Raw genomic sequence first — 24,711 nt, forward strand, 5'->3', positions numbered from 1 at the left:
GATGGGCCCCCTCCTAGCTCTGCGTACAGTGTTGTGTGTACGGGGACGCGTTTGGTTGATAGATGTCCCCACCACAGCCCTGCGTACCTACATAGACAAAGTTCGGGACTTTGAAAAATATAACTTTTTTAATGAAATAACATGCCCAGGTACCAAAAATGATGATCAATTATCAGATATATCTAGAACTCCCAGTTCAGAGTCCAGTAGTGGATGAAATCGGCTACTTTGCCCTAAAAACAAACGCATTCTCTCGCGTGAATGAATTTAAAAATGGCGGCGTTTGGTGGATAATTCCTCCGGTTTACAATTTGTCCATCTTTACTAGTTGTTATTTAAAGACATTTCAGTTTCAGATAACTTTGTAATTTTTGTTATGGATAACCATCGCCATTTCAACCGATTTCGGCTGGGAAACTACTTATTAAAAGTTATTTTTAACTTGCGCACCAATTACGGTGCGCTCCCGGACTTTGTCTATGGAGGTACGCAGGGCTGTGGTGGGGACATCTATCAACCAAACGCGTATCCGTACACACAGCACTGTACACAGGGCTAGGCCCCCTCCCTGTCCATGTTTTAATTGCCACTCCTGAATCAAACAGATTGTGAAGATAATCTGGCCGGAAATCTGGCACGGTGTAGAGGGGTGTAGGTTATAACACTGCAGCTAATCTTTCCCTGATTACTTAGTATGTATTACTCCACGGTATAATTGTATAAAACGATCCATTCATATGAAATTGTATATCTACGTGTATTTACTGCAACTGTTACTCCAGACAAACCCCCACGTGTTGCCAGTACACCGAAGAACTCGGTCAAACAATATATATCAACTCATCCACAGAGAAGTTTGAGGGACAGGGTCTATGCTGATGGGTATATAATCTTTTCCAAAAATCCTGCCAAAAAACTACACTTCTGTCTTGCACGTAAACAGCCTTATACTGAAAATTAAATACTCACTTGCTCTTCAAGGGCGCCGCCATCTTGTGACCTCGTTGTCGTTCTTGTGTGCTTAACCCATAACCTCGGCCGAACTTATTTTTAAAGAGGTGTGAACGATTTATATAAAGTCTTCTCAATAAATGATAACGAGAACACAGAATACAAAGTGGCAACCATTAAAAGTATTGTTTAAATTAATAATTGTAATAAATATTAACAATTGTCGTGTTTATTTAAACAATATATATCATTCAAGCCTTTTATACGTTTCTGTGTGCTATACTTCATCACCCTCCCTCATATGTGGTACAACCCATTTTTTTTTTAATTTTCCCAGTTTTCTCACTCGTCGATTGGACGAGAGTGGGTCATCATCTTCTGGCGCAGAAAAATGTAGGACAGTGCTATCGAATGTGTATATATCGTGATTGTATGCGAACACAGTGCAACCGGAGCACGGATCTGTCTCGCAGACGACTCTCCTGGCTGGAAAGCAAGAAAGCTTCGATGACATTACATTGACTTCGCATACTGCCAGTACATCCGAACGCGGGCTCACACGCATACAGGTGAAGTTCAGCGTCAAACGCGCAATAAATAACTGTTATGTTCAACTTTGTCTGAAAGGCTTACCGTCCAAAGATTCAAGCTGTCTCAATTGAAGCGAAACTCCAAGAGGCAGCGGTACCAGCCGCCAGCTAGTACCATCATGCGATCCCGTATATCTGCCCACGAAGCAGGTAAAAAAAGTTTTGTTATTCTCAAATTTTTACATAAATATTAGTAAATTTGTTTTCTGTTTTTTTTTAAAGCCGATTTCCATGCGATAAAACACCTCTTTGTTATCCTTAGTTATCCAACAAGCTGAGTTAAACAACCTTTTTTTTCTTTATTAAACTTTTTGACGGTATGTTTATATACATGAAAATTTTGGTTTCTTGAATTATTGAATAATACCCGATAATATTGTTCTTTCTTTATTGTCAAAAAGCTAAAAAAAATTATTCGTGAAACAAATGCAGTGCAGGTCAAGAGAATTCACATATTATGCATGAGCTACAACCTGATGATGTTGTTGCTAGGATACGGCATATAATGTTTGAATATGGTTGTGTGTGGTGCTTATACACCAAACATGCAAGACACACATAAAGTGTCATTTTTTTTTTATTTGCACTATGAAGATTCTGATTTACAAATATGTATATATATATTATGAAGTTTATATACTTCATGCCCTGGGAATATGAATAGAGGCTTTTAAATCTAAAGTCAGATGACAGGTTTGTTAATCATTTCATTTTTACCTAATGATACACATACAACTGTATGGTCTTAATAGCCTTCTCTTATAATTGCCCATATTTAGCAATGTGTGAGGGCGCTGTAACCGAACTATGTATATACAATGTATATGGGTGTGGACAAATCGGTGATATCCATACCTACCACAAAGATTACAGAAAATAACAAAAAAATGGGCTTATAAAGCCCAGAACACTGGGTACTTTGGTTTAACCTATTGAACAATATATAATTTTTGCACATCTTGTTTTTTTCTATAATTTCTTTGTTAATTTTTGACTATATGAAGTATTTAACTTTCTGGCATTGACTGTAGGTCTACATCAATATTTTCAAAAGAATTTAGAAAAAATTGTGTGTTGATTTTGTGAAAGGTTACAAAAGTCGTCTACAGAACAGTTCATAATTGATGGTTATTTTTGCGATTAAAATAATGTTGTCACATTTATCATGAAATGTTGCCATCCTTAAATCGCACATGTTTGTACAATATCACATTTTCAGATTTTTATCTAGTGATTTTTTTGGGATAAGCAGTATAAAAAAAAAATTCTAAACCATTTATCCTAGTTCTCTATTTTTCAAGTAATTTTCAGGGATTTCACAAATGTATTTAATAGCAGGCCATCATCCTGTAACAACAGGCCAACAAAAATTAAAAGGCTCCCAGCAGTGTGGCCGGCGTAGGCGACCGGCTTTTAACAAAACCCCTGAATTTTCTATAAGCGATAAATACCCCGAAAAGTCACCATCCATGACGATATGTGACAGCAAGCATGTCACAACATGTACATTTCATGTTTATATTGAAATAAATTAATGGCAACCTCAATATTATTAAATTATGTGTTGTTTTATGAATATGCATGTGTTACATATAAAATAATTATACTTATAATAGTGAATATTACATTTTTAGAAAAGAAACAATGAATAAATAAAATTTTTCAATTATGATCAAATATGATGATTAAATCCTAGAATGAACTCTGTTAGCATTTAAAATATTAATGAGATTTTATTGATTTTTATGATTGCTTTGTCTAAAAAATTAACAGGTGGGAAAACATCATAAGGGAGATTTTGATTTGTTTTTCAATTGCATATAACCCATATACTGTGTATGAATGCCATACTCAATGCACACACATGTATAACAGCCATCGTCGATGTAATCGTAAATACTGGGCGTGACGAAAATTATTACTTATATTAACCATACGCCTCTGTCATTTACGCAAGCACATTCGCTTCTAATAGAGGAAATCGTGAAAGAAGTAATCGGAAATCCATCAATATCTCTCAGCTTCTGTGATCAATTACTAACTATAAGTGTAACTATATACAGTGCAGGTGATATTGCCATGTTTAAATCTGGGATGTAAAATAAATGTTGCGATTATAAACCTCCGCTTTAGTATAAACTAAATTTGGAATCACTAAGTGGCACATGATCTGTGTGTCTCAGGGAGTTCTAATACAGTCTGAATAATTAAAATGTAATTTGGTACATTATGTACATGGGTGTGACGAATACAGGAAAGTGTTTACATTTACTACGGTAGGCGTTAGAGGTAGTACATAAATAACACAGTAATCATGGCCAGAAACAATTTTTTTTAATTTTTTTAAGAAAATTATGATTCTGGTCATCATGCATCTATTAAACTTTCTTAGATGAAATTAAAAAAATATTTTTTTTTTATAAAAAACACGAAATAAATGTTTTTAAAACAATTCTAAAACTTTACACCCACATTGATTTTGCAGACAAGCAAAATGCAGATGTTTTTCTTAAAATAATGAAGCTTGACCTTGCCCTCTCCAAATTTTTGAAAATTACATTATTCAATAGAAATACATAATTATATAAATACGCTATATAAATACCAATCTAATCCATGAGAGAACCAATGTTTTTTCTATGCAATGTCAGTTTAAGTATTTTATACTTTTTTTCTATTTTGTCCTATTAATGTTTTACTTTTATTTTAATAGTTAGTTTTATTATTTTAGTTTTTTGTTATTTGTTATTTTTACCATACTAAACCCTTTGATGGTTTTGGTTGTGTAATCAAGTTGTTATTATTAAGTTATTATTGATTTTGGAAAACAGAGTGATTAAAAACTTATTCTTTGTTCTGGGCATTCAGATATATTTAAAGTATTAAAGTTTAACAACACAGGAAACAAAATTAAAAATAAGATGTATATTAATTTTTCGCAATGAAAATATTTCAAAAGATTCAAACCTGTATCCTAAGTGAAACTAACAATTGTCAGTGTTAAGGGTCATGGTTTAAAATAAATGGAAAAATAAATGTACTTTCAGTGCTATAGAATCGGGATACATCATTGAAAATGTCTCCACTTGTTGGTGTTGTCAGTGTCTCCGGCGTAAACTTTTATCTTGTGGTTTCTACAGTTTTTATCTGATCTTTTTCAAACTTTGGACAAGTTCTATGTATATTTTTCAAGATAATCAATAAATTTCATTTACAATTGTCTTCTTTTGTGGTTACGATAACTCAAGTTATTTTTATCTGGTCATCTTCAAATCGTACTGGAATCAATCTCTATGAAATGTCAACCAGGTTCAATTTTTGTATAATTTTCATGAAATGGGGGTTAAATTGTACTGAAATAAAACATATTTTAGATGTAGAAATAAGTGCACAGAACATTCAACTGTTAATAATGAGAACCAGATGTTAGTAATATGATTTCCAAGATCTGTCAATCAAATAAGTGTAGTAAAGTGATTTGTTACGGGTATAAATAAAAATATGACAAATGCAGGATTTCCCACCTTTTTCAAATCAGGCTACTATTTTATTTTATTTTATTTTTCGAACTTCTCTTTGTAAGTCCAATTGCTATGATATTCAGTATATAGATACGTCAGGTTAACCTAACTCAGCTTTGTTAATTTCATGATATATCTCAAAATCTCTAATTTTGATGGTAATAAATTATATTTTTGACTTCTTCACAAAAATGGCTAACCCAATTTACTTCATTATTTTATATCCTATCACTTTGGGTGGATCTTAGTCAGATTTGTTCATTTTGTGATGATACCTTCAATTCTCTAAATTTTAACTAATATTTCTATCAATTTCAATTTTGCAACTTCTTATTGAAAATAGCTTTTAGAATTACCTTGATTTTCTATATGCAGGCACCTTGGGTTTACCACACTATCCTGATTGTTTTGATATTTTATGTGTTGGTACCTTAGATGGATCACTGTCAAAATGATTTGATTTCTTCCTCTATCAGATTAATTTATTTCGTGTCGTTAACTAAAATGTGCTCATTTTAGTTAATTATCAGTATTCCAAATGGCTAGACTGCTTGATTTGATATTCCTTTCTTATTATGAGTCTGAAACAAGATATTCATATTAGCTGACAGGCTTATTGTTTAGGAACTTTTATACAATTCATGTTATATTATTCTATAAGGAACATTAAGAGTAATACAGTACATGTAATATTAATTGAGCTACCCGGTAGTATTTTTCCTCCAAAATTTTGCTTAGTTATATTACTGTACTTAATATTTTAGGACCTTTTATACATTTCTATGTTTTACATGTTTCCATGTTTCTGTGAGAGACATTGAGATTAATACAGTACATGAAGTATTATTTGAGTAACATGAATATTTTTTATGTGATTTTCCAACTTTTCCCACTTAAACTTCAGCCAGGAATTTCCTCTCAAAATGCCTAGATATACTATTGCATTGTTTCTCTCCTTTGCCGTGTAAAGAAAGGATGTTGCATTGTTTATATCCAGATCTCAGTGGACAAGGTTGTAATACCCGGTAGATATGACATATCTAGACATCTTGTTTTAATAGTGACATAGGCAAAAAAGTTGTATAATGCTATCGATATTGATGTATATCCTAATATTAAACAAATTAGCATTTCATTTCAGCAAGTTGATTTCAAGTAAACCATTACATTTTTGCTGCAAGAATTGTTTGCCTTTTTAAAATTTAGTGTCAATTTGCAGATTTCATTGACGCCCCAGTGAAATCTGATTTTTTTTTTAAATAATTCTATGCATACTAATGACCTAATTTGCATAAGGTGTAAATGAATAAACAAATAATCATTATTTATTGGTTTGATAAGTTAGTTGCATGTGTATATGCCATGCTTGTTCGGTATCACACAGAGTTGAAATTTTATGTCATCATTAAACAACGATGGAGCATATAGTTACTGTATTTGTACTATGCTCCTTTCTACAGAGTTTCACATGTGTCATTTGATCTGCACTTTGACCAATTAGTTTGGCAATTAATAGCTCATCTGAAATCTCCGATAAGCAAAATGTTAATTGCTTCTGCCGGGCGCTAGTAAATAACAAAAAGTAAATGTGCGTTCAACACTTACCAGTAATATATGCACCTTAGGTGATAGTGTGAGTCTGTTGTCTTTTTATATCATTAGGCAAATCAAAAATATTGTGCAAAATATATTTATGAAAGAAAACATTATCTGACTAAATTCTAAATGAGAAAAACATGGAAACTAGTACATTAGTACCGTAGTGCATGTAGTTATTAAAAGTGGGAGAGTCGTCACCTGCGCACACGCAGGAATTGAGCCCCAAGAAACGATAACAACACACGCTAAAACGCAAAGGGTAGACGCTTTACGCTTTGACATGCCATCTGATGCATGCGCAGGTGACGACTCTCCCACTTCAAGGTAAAAGACAGAGGTGTGTTTATGGTCAAAAAATACATTTTATATGATCCAGTATATGATGCAATTTTATGTGTGGCTTTCATTTATAATAGTGATGCACCTCTAATAGTAATAATATGGTATGTGTATTTGTCAAATCTTGAAGTTTCTTTTCTCCACTTGAATGAGCGTAACAGCTGTGCATTGAATTCAGCAGTGATTCCCGAGATCAAAGATATGATTACATATGTAAATTCATATATATCGCTGATTTTACGATTATTCATGAAAGACATATTAATTAAAGTCAGTGCCTTGTTTAACCGACCACTGTATCTCACAACGTAGATATGTACATGTATGTCTCCCAGAAATAACTATGCGCTGATAGCAAAAGAGAAAAACAATTGTAAACCCAGAAGACAATCGTAGTATTTATTGGTTTTTGTGTCAGTTTTTGAGTATGTGTCAGGAATATCAATGTCTCACTATTGAGTGACACATGTTGTGAATAGATTTGCAGTCCTTAAAATGGATAAAATCAAAATGTGACGTCAATTCGTATATTAAATTGATTATCTTTATATGAGATCAGTAAGTTTTATAAAAAGAATACATAATTGACAATGTACATTTGAAAATTGCATCATGTTAGGATTGAACAAAAATATTTGTTTCTGCTCCAGAAGATGGTGCAGTACGTTGGGGGTGTCAGTTTAATATTTTTACATAAGCGAAATAAAACTGAACTGATACACATACTGACAAGAAACTAATAATTTTTTGGTCCTATTGAATTGAATTGAAATGTACATCAAATGAATAATAAATCAATTCAACTTGATAAAGTGACATACAGGGTCTGATGTAGAAAGTTATGATATGCCCTTTAAAGTAGTAGCAACATGGCGGCAAAGAACTAAAATTTCTGTGATTCAGTTATTTCTAAAAGTTACTAAGCATGATCCTATACTAACCTATATATCATCTGAAAGCTTAGATATATAAGCCAGTATTGTAGTACATATGTAATATCAGTGTTTGTCTAAGAGATTACCTGACGACAATTTCGCTATTGAAAACACTGTTTTTAGCACTTCAAGCAAGCTGTAAACTGCACAGTTTGTTCTTAATGCTGAAAACTAATCAAAACGCATCTCACTTTTTCTCTGTCTGCCTGTGTTTTTTAGCTTCAACAGAAATAACTATACAGACATGTTTCTTATTCGTAAAATATCCCTTTAAAAGCTTATAGTAATGTGCCCCTTTAAAAGCTTATAGTAAGATGCCCCTTTAAAGCTTTATAGTAAGATGGCTTTTTAAAAGCTTATAATAAGACGCTCATTTACCCTTTGCCAATCAAAGTCCACTTTGGTCACATTCACAAAACAACCCAGCATCATTTTTTTTATTTTTTTTATTTTTTAAAAACTTTTGATTAGGAACTGTACCCAATTGAAAATTATGTATTTTTCTTTCTAAATGAACAAAGATATTATTGACTAATTCATAAAAATGTGTTAAATATTGTTTCGTAATTTTGGTGGGAAATAATATTCAAATTTAGTTTTAAGCATATAGCCAGGAATCTCTTATGCAGCGTTTATTTGTCACATTTGGAATCGCACGCAATGATAGATCATGTATATCTGCAATTATTTTTTGTATACAATGTATACACCGTATAAATGATTTGCAAAAGAAATTGCGTTAAAGATGATAATAATAAAAAAAAATCATTCATACTCGTTTTTTTCACAATACAGCATTTTTTTCATAACACTTAATGTGTTGCTATAGTAACAGACTTTTATTGAAATTGTCATCTTTATCTCTGCAGATTGCTTACATGAATTTTTCTGACGACTGAAACGTCTTCTTGCGTATATGTTACCGCTATGACTTGATTATCGCTGCAGTGCGTATCAATAACGCATGCGGAATAAATTAGTGATTTGATAACAATTTTTTAGTAACTCGTTTATATACATGCTTAGAAAAACAATTACATGTAATTGATTAACCTTTGCACCACCCGTTTTCTCTTTTCATCACAAATTCACAAAATAACTATGGTATTATAGTATGCACAAGATTGAGACAAAAATAGCCAAATTTTTTGAGTAAAAACTGAAAATTGACTCAAATTTTGTCTGTTGGCTCCAAAATTAGGGTTCATTTCCAGAAATATTGAAGAATAGAAGAAATAAGTACAGAATAATCTGAGCGAGAAAGTCTGGTGGTGAAAGGGTTAAGAACACTATTAACCTTGATATAGTAAATAATTTTGAATTTATCTTTTAAAGTTAGTACATATTTTAGTGAAATTTATGATCATAATCATGGACACCACTGCAATATTGTCGCAGTTCATTGGCTTCATATTAAATGGGAAGTGATAAGATGGCTAATAAATGAATGTGTTATGTATTGGACATAAATCCCTTTGGACACTGATTGAAAGCCTGTCGAGACAAACGTGTATGGCTCGTGATCGTTTCATAACGCTTACTGCCCAAATGGGTATTAACTTACCGGTATATCATTAAAAGAGCTGTGAAGCCCCTTTTTTTAATAATGGTATATCATGCAACTTGTTATTTGAAAGATTGTCATCGTAAAATGCATGTAAATTAAATTGTTTACACAAAATTCACTCTTTTTGATTGAAATAACAAGTAACAAAAATATTCATTTTTAGATACACTGAGCAGTAATGTAACCTGTGTTTATTTAAATGTTTTTGTGTTTCTGTTGGTTATTAGCAGATGAGACGCTTGCCCACATATCTGACAATCTTCGGCACCAAAGACACTTCACTGTTTTTATTGCATGGCATTATGTTTTTGACATGGATAATGGCGCCAATTAACTCAACCAGACAGTGCATTTGGAGTTCCAGTTTATTGTATAATAGATAATGTTCACATGTTTCTTTTTATTATAAATAAATTTTTAACCATATCTATATTTTCGAAAAACATAAATGAATACCGTATAATTTACTCAATTAGAGTGAAAACTGTAGATATAAGTCGTATAGGGAAATTTACAAGTACAAAAAGACAGAACAAATTACAATCCCAGGAACTAAACAGCTGACAAGTGCACATAGTCAAATCAGTAAGAGAAAAATCAACTCCATGGCATATGAGAATTAATAGCAGGTGTTTTGAAAAAAAAAAAATGAGCATATCCTGCTCGATCCATATGTGGCACTTCGTATATACCATTCCTATAATCAAATGGTCTCTGTTAAAAAACCAGAGGCCTACAAATGACAATGATGCCATCTGTAATATCATCTGTGTAAACCACAAGCTCATTACGTGTGCAAAAAAAAAAATAAACGAAACCTTTTGAATGTTAAGGTTTATATGTACTATAGCTATAGCCACAGTGAATGAGCTTGGAAATGTAAAGGTAGGAAAGAGTGGGGATATATTGCTGATTATATTGCTGTTAAGGTGTGTGGGAAATTGATGATGGTCAATAAAATCATCTTTATAGTGATAGACTAACAGAAAACTGGTCCCTAGAGTCACATTCATTGGGCATAAATCTGAATTAGCAAAATAAGAAACAGATTCTCTAGTTCCTTTGATATTAATTTTAACTGGATATATCGATTATTGGAATGTAATCGATAAATTTAGGAATGTTTTCAATACAACATCAATATATAAATGTGAAATTAAAAGATTTTTTTCTTTGTGTCTTTTGTTTTTAACTAATTTCAGTAGGAATTCAGCTTCATATGAATAAAAAAATAAATCAGTTGAAGCATAACATTTGTTCCCGTTAGAATACCGACAACTTGTTGAATAAATTATCCTTCAAACTCAAAACATATGTTGACAATTCTAGCATCTTTAATGTGGAAAAATTGCAAATCAGTAAAAAATTGTATCAAATGTATTTGTAGCGATCAATCACTTAACAAGAATTTGATGTATGGATATGCCAAAAATGAAATAAACCTGTATTCGCCAGTTTCTTATTTTTAAAAACATGTTGTGTTGCTATGGCATCCAGTCAGAATTGCTATTATCATCTTTTTTCTTTACATGCAGTTCCTACGAGTGTACATTGCATACAATATCTTTTAATTTATTAATCGTATTTTAGTCTCATTACCATGAAAGGGGAATCAAACAATTAATTTATTTATTAAAAACAATATTTTTATGAATTTACATTTCTCAGGTTTCGTAAAGCAAAGTGAAAAGCATTCTGTGAACAGGCAAATATTCATTGCTTGCAATTTTAATGATTTTTATGATATGACGAAAGCTTAATTCACAAAAAAAAAAAAGAAGAGATTTCCCTAACGTGAAATGTACCTATACTGTAATGTTGCTACAGTATTTCATGATTTTGTCTCGTGAGAAATGAAAGCCGTTTACAGTATTTATGACCAAATGATTTGTTACTGCAGGTCAGCATGTGCGGCAGTTAGAAAGGTCATTCACAATTTTTTTGTCTAGTTTCTGCCAAAATATTACAAGTTAGAATAAAAAATTACGAGAAAAGCAACAACAACAAATTTTGCATCGCACATGTAAAAAATCTGGAAGATCTCTAAAGACAGTTTACATATCCCACAGAACCAATGGTATGATTCCGTAATTACTGAGAAACATTGAAAAATCTGAGAATGAATTCAGAATAGAAATAGAAATATAAAGAATCATATTGCATATTTGGAAAATCAATGAAGATTCAATTAAATCTTGGAATTGGGTGTTTCATGTCTGCTCACTGAAGGATTCTGAGCATCATGGTACATAATTGGTTCATGATTGATCAGCTGTATGTGAAAACATACAAGACAGGATAAACAGAAGCATCAGCACTTTCTTTTCTAATATACCTGACAAAAGTGATTCTTAAACTCAGTGGTTAAATTAAAATGCAGCTGACATAATTGCAGTCTGCAGGCCGGCAGTTCTCGTTTCGGCTTTGAATATGTTATTACTTTATAACTGATACAACTGACTGCAATTAATTTAGATTGGTCAACTTTTCTGTGTTTAAAATTGTGGTGTATTGTGTATGTGCATGTATGTATTGCAATCATCAAAAAATAAATTAACCTGGCTTCATATAATATGCTATCATACATAGATAATGAAAGTGCCGCCATCGTCGCACCACGTCATGTTTTATATGGGTCCCATATGTGACGTAGATGTTTATCCCTTTTGATTACTAATAATTCAAATACATACGATTGTATGTAGGCCATATTCTATAAATCCAATTCTTAAATTGACAACAAATGGCCATCACGCACGCACTGTTCCCACACACCGTGTGTTTTCGTTCGAAATTCAGTTAAACGTAATATACAAGGGTAATATGTGTTGTATGTTTACACAAAATATTACACTGATTATAGCATAACTTTGATACTGAATGTAAATATAAAAGCCATAACTCCTGCGTGTGTTCACAAATTTCGATTCTGATTGTTAAACCTGTAATTAAATATAAAAAGTAATAAGATATGGAAAGAAGTTTATAACGTACGTACTATGTCATCGAGGATACAATATCAGTTTGATTGCAGTTGCCCTGACAACTTATTTTTAGCATATTAAAATCAACAAAGTAGTGGTTTTGCCCTAAAGGTACACAGACTACCGTGATTAGTGTGCAAATTGTCCTGGGGCAATTATAGACTTATAGAAACACTGGATATTTGTGTTATCTATGTATATACCCATATATATTTCTAAATATATGTTAATTCAACGTTCAAAATTGACTTGAAAGAAAAAATCCCCCAAAAAATCCAATATATGTTTTCCGTAAACAAATTTTAAGATCTAATCATACACAGGTTAATTTTTTTGTTTTTCATTTTTTTTTTATTATGCAGGTTCGAGCAGAATTGAACAATATATCATATTATATGATTTTATTATTTTTTTCGAGAAATGTTATGATGAAGTCATATTTGATATTTTGTTCTGTTACATGAAATGAAAAAGTTATTATTACGTTATACATGTATGTTATTATTAATATTAATATTTAAAACATTAAAACATTAAAAAAAAATTATATTTGTTATAGTGAGTTTCTGATAAAAGTTTGCGCTGTAGTGTACAATTTGAATATTGTCGCTTAAATCTGCACGTCAAGTACCGGTACTGTTGAACAAACGTTGATTGATGAATTGCGTTAATTGTCACAGCTAGCAGAGTAAATGGACCTAAAGACCGGTAAAGGCAGATAACACAGAAGTAAATGTCAAGTACTAGTTGTTGCATATTAAGCGTCATAATCAGAAAGCATGCTTGGCTCAGAATTGATTGAAGCGTGTGCATGTCAAGAAGTGATTACACCAACACTACTGTTTCCATAGCAACATGGAGCCTAGATTTGCTGACTGTATAGGCCTGTACACGTCACCATAACTCATAACGATAACTACAGTAAACCTGTGTTAGTGACCACCTCGATATAAAGACCACCTGTCTATAGTGACCACTTTTAGGCATAATGTACAAGTAACTTCTGTATATAAAGAACACACAAATATGTAACACCCTTTCAGCAATAGTGTTGCAGATTCACCTTTGTTTAGAGATCAATACAATAATATAATCTGCATTTTGTTTTAAAAGACAATTTTAAATTTCGTCGATTTAAGCTCAAATAGATTCGCAACAGTACTATATCAAATAATTTTCTGAACAATTATTATGCCAAATTTGGCGATCCATAAAAAAATAATTCTAACTCCTTATAAAGACTATCTGTCTATCAATCTTGCTGATGTTCCTTGGGTGGTCGCTTATATACACAGGTTTGACTGTTAAACGTTTTTAATTAGCAATGTGATAGTGATTTTAAAAACTGTTTGGTGATGTACGTGTAATGGGACAAAATTATGTCACATGTACAAAATTTCCATATACATGTGTTGCAGATATCTCGTTTATCTCATATATCATAACTTAATTATAGTGTTTTATTAATCATGAATTGAATAATGTTAAAAAAAATAATCATATATGGTAAGTTGAAATCAATTTAATAATTATTTCATGAGTAGTATTCGTTATACATGTACCACCACTTGTAATCGCTGTTATAAATGATTGCTATAGTTACTAATTAGTCTCTGACTCAATTTAACTATTTTGTTCATAGTTTTGATTATTTTAAACATCTATTATTGACCTATTTGCTAATATATTGCCTAATATAATTTTATTCACAAACATATTGACTGATATTATTTTATTGTACCAATATATTGGCCAATATTTTTTAATTGATCAAATACACTGACAGATGAGATGTGCATTTTCGGTCATAAAAATAAAATGGGCGAAACATTGATCAAAAAAAAAATTGGTCAATATTTTGACAAATAAAAAAAAAAAATTGGCACATTAGCTTTTATGAAATATTATTGCCGGATTATAGGATTATTGGATTATAGGATTATTCAAGATTTTGCAAATCGTGCAATAAATGCATTGACATTGCACTGAAGAAATAGGATTATCTGCATGGTCTGCCACGTGGCTATTTCATGATGAGCGTCTTTTACGATGCCTTATTGAGGTTATTCGGTTATTCTGTTTTGACTATATACTGTAAAATACTTTATTTTTAATAGCTGGAATTAATTTTCGCTGAAAAGACTTTTTAGGTGTTTTGTATGGAATTTATTTTCACTGAATTTTGACGAGTTGAATGTAAAAAATAGGAAAAAATGTATATTGGCTGGATTTTATTTTCACTGAATCATTCCTTCAGTGAAAATAGCGAAAATTAATTCCAAGCGAAAATAAAGTAAAGTATTTTACAATATACATTTACATACATATATATATATGTTTCAGGATGTATCATGTAATTTTGACTACCATCACTTATAATGATTTTTGCACATACATAAATCACTCTGGTTAATAATGCATATACTGTATTTACTCTCTTATGGTTGTTTAAAGACACTTATTCACCAAAAAAAAAAAAATGAGTAAGTAAAACCAGAATAATCAAATGCTGTTTGCACTAGTTTAGTTTGTTCATGCACTATGACTACGTGATAGAATGGTGTTTACAGTGTCACCTGACATTTTGTATGATATGACATCAAATCTATTAGAATCTCTGGAAAAATGGAATTTAAATGCAATCTTAATTTCGACTAATGTTAGAATTTACACTCCCGCTCAGTGTATCTCAATTTCTAAAAATAAATTGTGTGTAGATTGCTAAAAAAAACTACAGTAAAATAATACTGATATAAAAGCAATAACTCACTTCTTATATAGATTGTGCAATATCTCGTGGAATATACCCGCCTTTGGCTGAGGATTAATGCTTAAGTCATTCACATAAATCTGTTAGTTATGGTATTAAGATAAACTGTATGAGAATAATTCAATTATTAAGTCATTAGGCCAGGAGAATGTTTACCAGACTGTCAACTGTCACAATTAATTAAAGTTCACAGAAGGGGTGAATTCCTTTATGTCTCGATCTCTTCAACATATCAGTGTAATTAATTTATTCCATCTTTAACTGATTAATATGCAAACTATTTACTATGTTTTTTTTTAAGTTTTAATTTCTTTGTGGTTGATTAGATTTAAATATAGCGTGCTAAAACTAGATAGTATGCAAATTCCAATTTGTTAAGACATTTAAATAGAATAGTTCTACTGAACAGGCCATGTTCCCTCTATCATGTGACTGTGAACAGGCAGCAACAGTTATGCAAAATAGTATGCAAATGACCTAATTAATATGCACAGATTTGTAGCTAAATTTAATCAGGTCATAATAGAATAGTCCTCATCAGTATGAAATGTATTCAGTTCTTGAGATGAACCATTTATGCACAGAGACACATTTTAACTGACAGACATCACCTAGACATCACCCAGACAACTAATTAAGCCAGGGTCTGTGCTCTGCATATACAGAAGCTAAACATGTCAGGATACCAACATGTTTTTCATCTCTTTTTACATTACCAGTAATTATGGATTGCATAACTAATCATCCTTGAATATATTTCTGTTGTACCATAGCAATTGATATCCCCACCTAGCTTAACAAATCCTGAATGATGAAATGAAGGCATTTATTTTTTCTATGGTTGCTAGGATACAGCTCATTTTATTAATTTAAGTAGTTTGCTACCATTAAAATATGAAAAAAAAAATGTTCACAGTAAATCATTTAAAAAATTTGGTGTGATCATTAACATACATGCAAGTCATTTTTATTTAAATTTTTGTGAAATCCGTATGTAGCTCTCATTTGAGAAACCAATATCTTTGAGTAAACCATTAACTAGCTAATTAACATGTAGTATTTAATTTCGTGATTTGATAATTTATGGTGGATAAAACTTTCAAAAGTCACTGTGGCCTGCTGTTTAAACCCCTTGAATGTCAATATTAATTGTGTCGTCAATTTAAAGTCCAAAAAAATATTTTCAAATTTTTTCACAAAATTTTTATTAAGACCTGTATAGCCAATAGAAAAACAAATGACCAATTAGACGAAATATATAAAAAAAATATAGAAATAAACAACATAAAAATAGGCAAAATTTTGCATCAAAATTTTGCTGGGAAACATGGCATGAAAGAATTAAAGCGGGGGAGTTGTCATCTGCACATGTGTCAAACAGCCATAGCGTGTTAGTGTTTAAAAACAAGCATCCACCCATGAGTCGTTGCATTTTTAGTGTGCGTTATTGTTGGGACTCAATTCCCATGCATACGCAGGTGACAACCAAATTCGATTTAAATATCAATAATATGAGCGCATATAAACCAAAAATTGTATTTGCATTTTTTGTACATGCGAGAATGTGAGCTCATTGAAATATGACTTCAAACATTAAAACATCTCTTGTCATTTACAAATTAGTGTATGCGCTACTAACAGAACAAATAGGTTAAATAATTCATCTATATATACATATGAAATGGACTTCCTACTGACAGTATTAAATAAGAATACAGTTTTTGTTTTCTATTACATCTACTTTTCTGGATGCATGCTTTCACTAAAGGCTTACGAATGAAATAAATTTCACCTTTAACAATTAAAAAAAGATGTGTAAACTCAATAAAGAACACAAACTGGTCTTGTAATTGTCATGAGATGCCCCTTCTATCAAATGACAGTTAAATGAATTCTATAAATGCACACAGCTCTCTCGATATTCCCGTCCAGCAGGACGTATTTATTTTTGAGATACGGGCAGGAAGTAACATCACTGCTGGATAGATTGTATCCATTGTGCTTGTGTATGCCCATGGAATTTTAATAGGTATTCTCGATTTTTTTCTCCAGTGTGTCTTGAACTGAAAATACCATGTTGTATTGAAAATACTCTGTCTGGAAGATTTCACTAAGTATTATTTTCTGTACCTGCTGAATTATCCCAATTATAAAAGACTCCTCAGTTACATGTCTATATGTATAAGACTCCTTAACTACATGCTTTTAAAGAAAATACTAGTACCATGTTGTACATGTATTGATAATACGCTGTCTGGAAGATTTCCCTAAATACTATTTTCTGTACCTGCTGAATTACCCCAATTACAAAAGACTCCTCATTTACATGTATATATGTATAAGACTCCTTAACTACATGCTTTTAATGAAAATACCATGTTGTATTGATAATACGTTGTCTGGAAGATTTCCCTAAATATTATTTTTTGTACCTGCTGAATTCCCCCAATTATAAAAGACTCCTCAGTTATATATGTCTATATGTATAAGACTCCTTAACTACATGCTTTTAAAGAAAATACCATGTTGTATTGATGATACGCTGTCTGGAAGATTTCACTAAATATTATTTTCTGTACCTGCTGAATTCCCCCAATTATAAAAGACTCCTCAGTTACATGTATATATGTATAAGACTCCTTAACTACATGCTTTTAAAGAAAATACCATGTTGTATTGATGATACGTACGCTGTCTGGAAGATTTCACTAAATATTATTTTCTGTACCTGCTGAATTCCCCCAATTATAAAAGACTCCTCAGTTGTCTATATGTATAAGACTCATTAACTACATGCTTTTAAAGAAAATACCATGTTGTATTGATGATACACTGTCTGGAAGATTTCACTAAATATTATTTTCTGTGTCGGCTGAATCACCCCAATTATAAAAGACTCCTCAGTTACATGTCTATATGTATAAGACTCATTAACTACATGCATTTGTATTGAAAATACCATGTTGTATTGAAAGTACTCTGTCTGGAAGATTTCACTAAGTATTATTTTCTGTACTTGCTGAAGCACCCCAATTGGAAAAAGTCTCCTCAGTTACATGTCTATATGTATAAGACTCCTTAACTACATATAATTGTAAAGAAGATGCCATTTTATGTTGAAAATAGTTTATCTGGACGATTCCACTACATATTATTTTCTGTACCTGCTGCATCGTACCTTTATAATTAGAAATTAAGACTCCTCAGTTACAGGTCTATATGTATAAGACTCCTCAACTACATACCAGGTTGTATTAAAAATAGTTTGTCTGGAAGATTTCACTAATTTGTTTTCTTTCTGAAAATATAAATGAATAAATCATGAATGATAAAACCGATTGTCCAAAAATATTGATGGCATAGAATCATGAAGAATTACTGTACACTGTAACAGGTGGCAGTCAGTTCATTATTAGAGTTCTGTTTCTTTGTTCACTTTTATACAATTCATCGGAATATTTATGCAATTGATCGGAATATTTATACAATCGATCGAAATATTTATGCAATTGCAGCACATATGTCACTGTGTATAGATAACTAAGTTGCGTACACGTACATGTATGTCCTTGGTACATGTATAAAGTATTATTATACATCTGTCACCGCAACGCAATATGTTACACCATGCCGTAATTTGCGGTATTGGACTTGGTATTTTTATAATCCTACCATATTAGAAAATGCGAATTCCAAATATGGAATGATTATCTACGTAAGTGTCCTCTAATATTAATAAAAAACAAACATGGCTGCCTGCAGGGTTTGACCAAACCCCACAAAAATAAGTTTGTTAATTCTGTTCTAAACGTTTTGTATTTCGGCATTCCCATGATGTGTTGCTGGGAGGAAAAGATGTATAATAATAAGGTTATTACGAGGATACTGGAAAGTATGCACGAAGACAATACAGCGGGAACATCGACCGACATGCAGCGTAGGTTGATGCGACCACGTACTGTCTTAGAGTAATAACCTCATATTATTATAATCTAAGTTTTTTCTTGAAAACTATTACTGGTAGGTTGACTATCTACAGCTATTTTTATGGGGATTTGAATCGCTTGCACATCCAGACGATAGTCTATTCAACTTGAAGAAAATGATAGACTCTATATATAGATTAAATTTGAGATTCTGATTTTCCAAGAAGAAAAGCGACAAAATACAGAATAATGGTTGGTAAATTAAATTATGCAAGACAGAGGAAAACTTATTACATTATGAATATTATGAAGCAATGACTTGATTGATTATTGGTATATTGGTTCCGTTTGCTCACGGCGGTAATTATTACGACTTATAGACGAACCTAATCTGTATTCAGTCTTCGTTTGCTTTAAATTTTTTACTAAACATGTCTAATTTCAATTGGAAGTTGGGAATTTAATATCTTTTCGGCTTTAGAAAATAGTAATGAGGTAATATTGAAGTAGTTTCCACCACAGTTGCTGTCTGCATGTGATGTCTAGCTACAATTTCCAATCGAGTCAAAATTAAGTTTTGCTGGTTGCTATTTTTTTGCATGTACATTGACAAGAAGTAATTTTTTTTTGTCTTATCAAAAAACTGCTTCTAATGAAAATATACATCCAATGTTGAAATTATTTAAATCTAAGACGAAATTGTACTTATCAATATACCGGTACCATATCCTCTCTATAAGCACTTCTCCAATAAAAGCGTGTACATGTATGAAAAAAAAATTGCCCTTGTTGTTTATCGAATCTTCAAATTGTATAAATTCAAGAATGCAAATTAAGAGGATAAAAATGAAAAAATTAATATTTCTTGTGCCTAATTAATAAAATAGATGAAAAAAAAAAACTACTTTCAGCATATGTTTGTTTATTCTAAAAATTTGGATTGGGAGTGAGCATTTGTTGCAGGATCCAATTCATATGATAGCTGAATGGCACCCATTTTATGGTCGAAAATACATCCAAATCACACATTTACACATTCCAGAACCAGATGTGGTCGTGTACGTAGACTGATTTGGTTTAATTTTGGTACCCATACATTAAACACAATGGGACCTTGATGGAGGTCATTTTTAGTTCCCCTTTGGATGTAGTCTGAAAATTAGGGATTTATGAATGTCCTCTGTGTGTGCGCTTGTGTGACTATGCGTTCAAACTTCACTTATAAATCAGATTTCATCAATTTCTATCAGTCATATACATTTGTTTCAGAATCCAATTGAAAATGAAGGTGAATTTCAGGCCAAAAATGCATGAAAATCACACATTTTCATCGTTCCATAACTGTATATCAATTGTATGTTTATTCCTACATTGAACACAATTGGACCTTGAGGTTATTTCAATTCTTCCATCAGGCTAAACATGTGCGATGGTTTTTTTGTTTTAGAGAATGCAGGTCCAGATCCTTATTTCTTAGATCGATCAGATTTAAACTTCACACACATACAAATGTATATCATCATATCGGACAAAAGCTCATGCACTTTTGTCACTATTATGCATCAAATTCAAAATAGCTGACTGGTGGTCATCTCATTCCCTGCAGCCATATCTCATAAATATAAGTTGATATTATGGATATCACCTTGGTAGTCCATGTGTTATAAAATACCAAACAGACGTAATTAATATTGTAATAAAATGTGCATATTTTTCGTGACCATTTCAGTTTCTTCATTGTAAAAGTCGATGATGAAACAACTATTAAATTTAGTAATTTTATTTTCCCTCAAAGATGTAATAACCCCTTCAATCTGTCACATGGTGAATTAAAATTGTCATTTTCCCTCTTCTCCAAGTGGCGTGCTCGAATACGCGCCCACCCCTAAAAATCATGATTTTCTGAGTTGAGGACCCTGGGCGCTTACCATGTCATTGGCAATGACTTATTAAAGATATATACTGTGTATATTATTATATTTGCTTTAAATAGTACAGTAAATTATGATACCCAATGTTTGAAATTGATCCATAGAATTTTTATTTTTTCCCTGAATACCGGGTAACCAGTGCATTCAAAACCTAATGAAATCTGCTCAAATTAAACCCATTGTACATCACACATATGTGATAATAATGCCCCGAGCATAAACATCAAAGATTATCTACTCTGTACATATAGTATATAAATGAATGCGATAACATTTTGGCTGAAGTTCTGTGCATAAGATGTATCATTGAACTCGATAATACCATATCACATTCCAGCTGTTATAATTCCCCCCACCCCCTACCCTGTTTTTTTTAGTATTACCACTTATTTTGATGTTACAGGACTTTAATTTCCTGTTTGTATTCTATCAGATATGTAATATACTTTTCACCAAACCATGCAGACTTCCGCCACTGGAGAGTATAGTAAATCACATGTCAGTTGAAATTCATTTGAAATATGCCTTGCTATGTACACTGGACAGATATACTTGATCTTTCAACTGTTAGATATGCTTAATATGTGCTTTCGAAAATAAATCATTATTTAAATTTATTGAACTAAAAAAAAAATCCAAGCATTCATGACCTGTGTTCACTACCCACAATGCAATAGAATATCAGGAATTGCAACAAACGTGTTTTATACATGTGTCTCAGGTGTCTTCAATAAGATTATGCAAATTAGTACAATGTTTAATGATTCATATGCAAATAAGCTAAAAACACTCTACAAGTATACAAATAAAAAACCTCAAGGGACAAGCCCCAGTCAGTTTGAACAATCCGCTTTTCCCAGCAGTTTCACTGAAGATGATAGAGGGTGCTGTTTCAACTGCAGTAGAAATTATGACAGGTATTCAACTCCAGAGTGTCTAGCAGTTCTTTTTATTCCTGATAACACAATTATTTGATGACACTTAACTGAACCATACCTAGAAGCTTTTCCATTAGAGATTACACCAGTAAAAGTGTATGTCAGAGAAGCTATATAGTGATGTAATCACTTCTCAAACTTAACAACTCACAGAGGCCGTGTAATGCAATTACTATGATCTCTTCTTCAGGAGGTTCAAACAGCATTAAAGATTAAATATCATCTTCTCCATACTTGCATTACTATAGGTTAATGCTATTAAGATACTGAAAATGAAAGTGTACAATTCATCAAAAAACAAGGGTCTAAAACGTCATGTAAAATGATAAAAATATTCATAATTTTTGTACTAGTGTATATTGAGAAATTACTTCTTCAGTCGCGAGTCAGCCATTTTGAATCTAATCAGAAATTTAAAATAAAATGATGAGCATCAAGGTGTTCAGACTTTGCTCAGTGACGTAGGATTGAAAAAGTCAAACAATAATATTAATGACGTGAATCCAGATATTAAAAGCATTTCAAAATATTGACAATTAATTAAAATTCTTCTACTTATCATACAATGGAAAGTTCTCTCAGTAGTGAATTTTAATTGAGCTTCAACTCCCCTAAGTTTAAAGTATGGCGATGTAATTTTTCATTACTGTCAGATTTGCATCATGCGTTTATCAAATTTGTGTCAATTTCATCACTATAGCGCCATTAATTGATCGCACTGGGGTCATGCATTTATTGCCTTCCACCACACGCATGTCTCTAACATGAACTGCACTTTTTAACTGCCTCACTTGGGATCTATACTTGCTCAGCCTTAATGTATATATGATCACCCTTGTCGGTTAGATTATTTCATGAAAGGAGTTAGTCATGATCAAATAAAAAAGAAAATGACCATGGTTGAGTCAGTTAATTCCAGTCAGCTGGCATACAAGTGATAATAAAATAAATGCAATTAATTTACTGATTTTCACCATATGGGGGGCCACCATCTTGTATATACAGCTCAAATCTATCTGTATTTCACAAAATTTTGTCTTCAATAAAATCAACAAATCGCAAACGTTTCTAGCTCAAAAAATTAGGCAGTGTACAGTATAGAACTTGATAATTATTGGAATTAATGTGAAAATTGCAATAATCCCAAATTCTGCTTTAATACCAGACCACCAATATTGAAGTGGGACCCACATTTTGGAACAAGAAGGTACGTGTTTCATTCGTGATAAAGATACACAGAATATATTTTTTCTCATCAAGACTCAAAAATGCAATTCCTGGACGCAAATGTTCTACAATGGGTTAAAGTATTACTCCTTATGTTAGACATACATGTAATTGTAATTTTACAATATTAGTACTTATAAGGCTAATATTATGCTATAATTGGGAAAAACCTACATTTTTTGATCAATCAATATTTCAAATTAATCCAATATTTGTCATTTGTTGTACATTTGGATGTATATACCGGTACATGCAATGTGTGAATATTATCGTTTAATTTCATTTTTAGTCCTCGTTTGGACGCTGTCCAAAAACAATGCCGTATGTACCTATATCTTAGACATGCCTGGACCAATTACATTCAAAATTCACACATACATTATACATAATATTATACATATGCACATCAATTTGTATCATGATCTGATTCAAGATGGTCAAATGGCGGCCATTTTCCTATTGAAAAATCATCAAAATCAAGTATTTCAGGCATTCTGGAATTATGATCTCAGCAGTTTACAGACAGATTTTGTTCAAACGTGGTACATACATTTGACATTATGGGACCTTGATGCACATCATTTTGTTTTTCAGATCGGATTCAAAATAGCCAACTGGCGGCCATTTTGTTTTAATGAATGCTGTTTTAGTACCATATCTCTGACATACTTTGACTGAAAATGTTAAAATTTTATATATTCATTATACATGATGTAATAGATATACATGTACAGATTTATTGGTTTGACGATCCAATTCAAAATGGCCAAATGGTGGCCATTTTTGTGCTAAAAAATGAATGAGGTTTTAGAGCCATTACATATATCTCTCAATATGGACAAGCACTTGTTTAATGATCAGTTACAATATGACTGAATGTCAACCATTTTAATCATCATAATCAAGCATTCGCGCATCTGAATACGTATTGCTGACATGTTTATGTTCCAACTATATTATAATTGTATTATAAAAAAATCTATAAAACATTCTATTATAACAGGTAAAGGTCATCCCAGACATATAATTTAAAATACCTAGTCCTCAAGATAATACAATACACATATTAAGTCTTAAATGTGATAACTAACAGGGACTGTGCCATGCATGGCTTGTTATTTTTATCTGATCAATGATTTTTAAACATACATTTGGGTGATTGATGAAAATTTAATTATGAAATTTATGTGGCCTCCCTAAGCTGCTGTACAATGTATTGGAAAGAGTGGTTTATGTGATCTGGACGACAGGTTACGTATCCTATGATTGAAACTGTGAGTGGCCGGCTGTAAATACATGGTTTCAGATAGAAAATTATACAGAAATATGGATCCTAATGGATCATCCTATAAGGGAGTCTAAATAAACAATTTGTACACCCGTGCACATTTTATCTTGACACCCACGAGTAATTTAATTCTACATGCCAGTGA

The 24,711-nt window shown here is 31.8% G+C and overlaps 2 protein-coding genes across 2 annotated transcripts in view; one reads left to right on the forward strand and one right to left on the reverse strand.

Annotated features, from left to right (window-relative positions):
* LOC100376515 (transducin beta-like protein 3) overlaps positions 1-1,044 on the reverse strand; it is a 32,714-nt gene extending 31,670 nt beyond the window's left edge. The window contains exon 1 of the mRNA XM_085502329.1: positions 970-1,044. Within this exon, the coding sequence (XP_085358455.1) occupies positions 970-992 (23 nt within the window). The 5' untranslated portion in view covers positions 993-1,044. The remainder of the gene's footprint in view (positions 1-969) is intronic.
* A 271-nt stretch (positions 1,045-1,315) lies between these two features.
* The window catches only part of LOC146739383 (uncharacterized), a 50,468-nt gene continuing 27,072 nt past the window's right edge, over positions 1,316-24,711 (forward strand). The window contains exon 1 of the mRNA XM_085502953.1: positions 1,316-1,691. Coding sequence (XP_085359079.1) covers positions 1,661-1,691 — 31 coding nt within the window. The 5' untranslated portion in view covers positions 1,316-1,660. The remainder of the gene's footprint in view (positions 1,692-24,711) is intronic.

This window comes from Saccoglossus kowalevskii, chromosome 8 (genome assembly GCF_978046115.1).
Source record: "Saccoglossus kowalevskii chromosome 8, keSacKowa6.1, whole genome shotgun sequence".
Taxonomy (NCBI): Eukaryota; Metazoa; Hemichordata; class Enteropneusta; family Harrimaniidae; genus Saccoglossus; species Saccoglossus kowalevskii.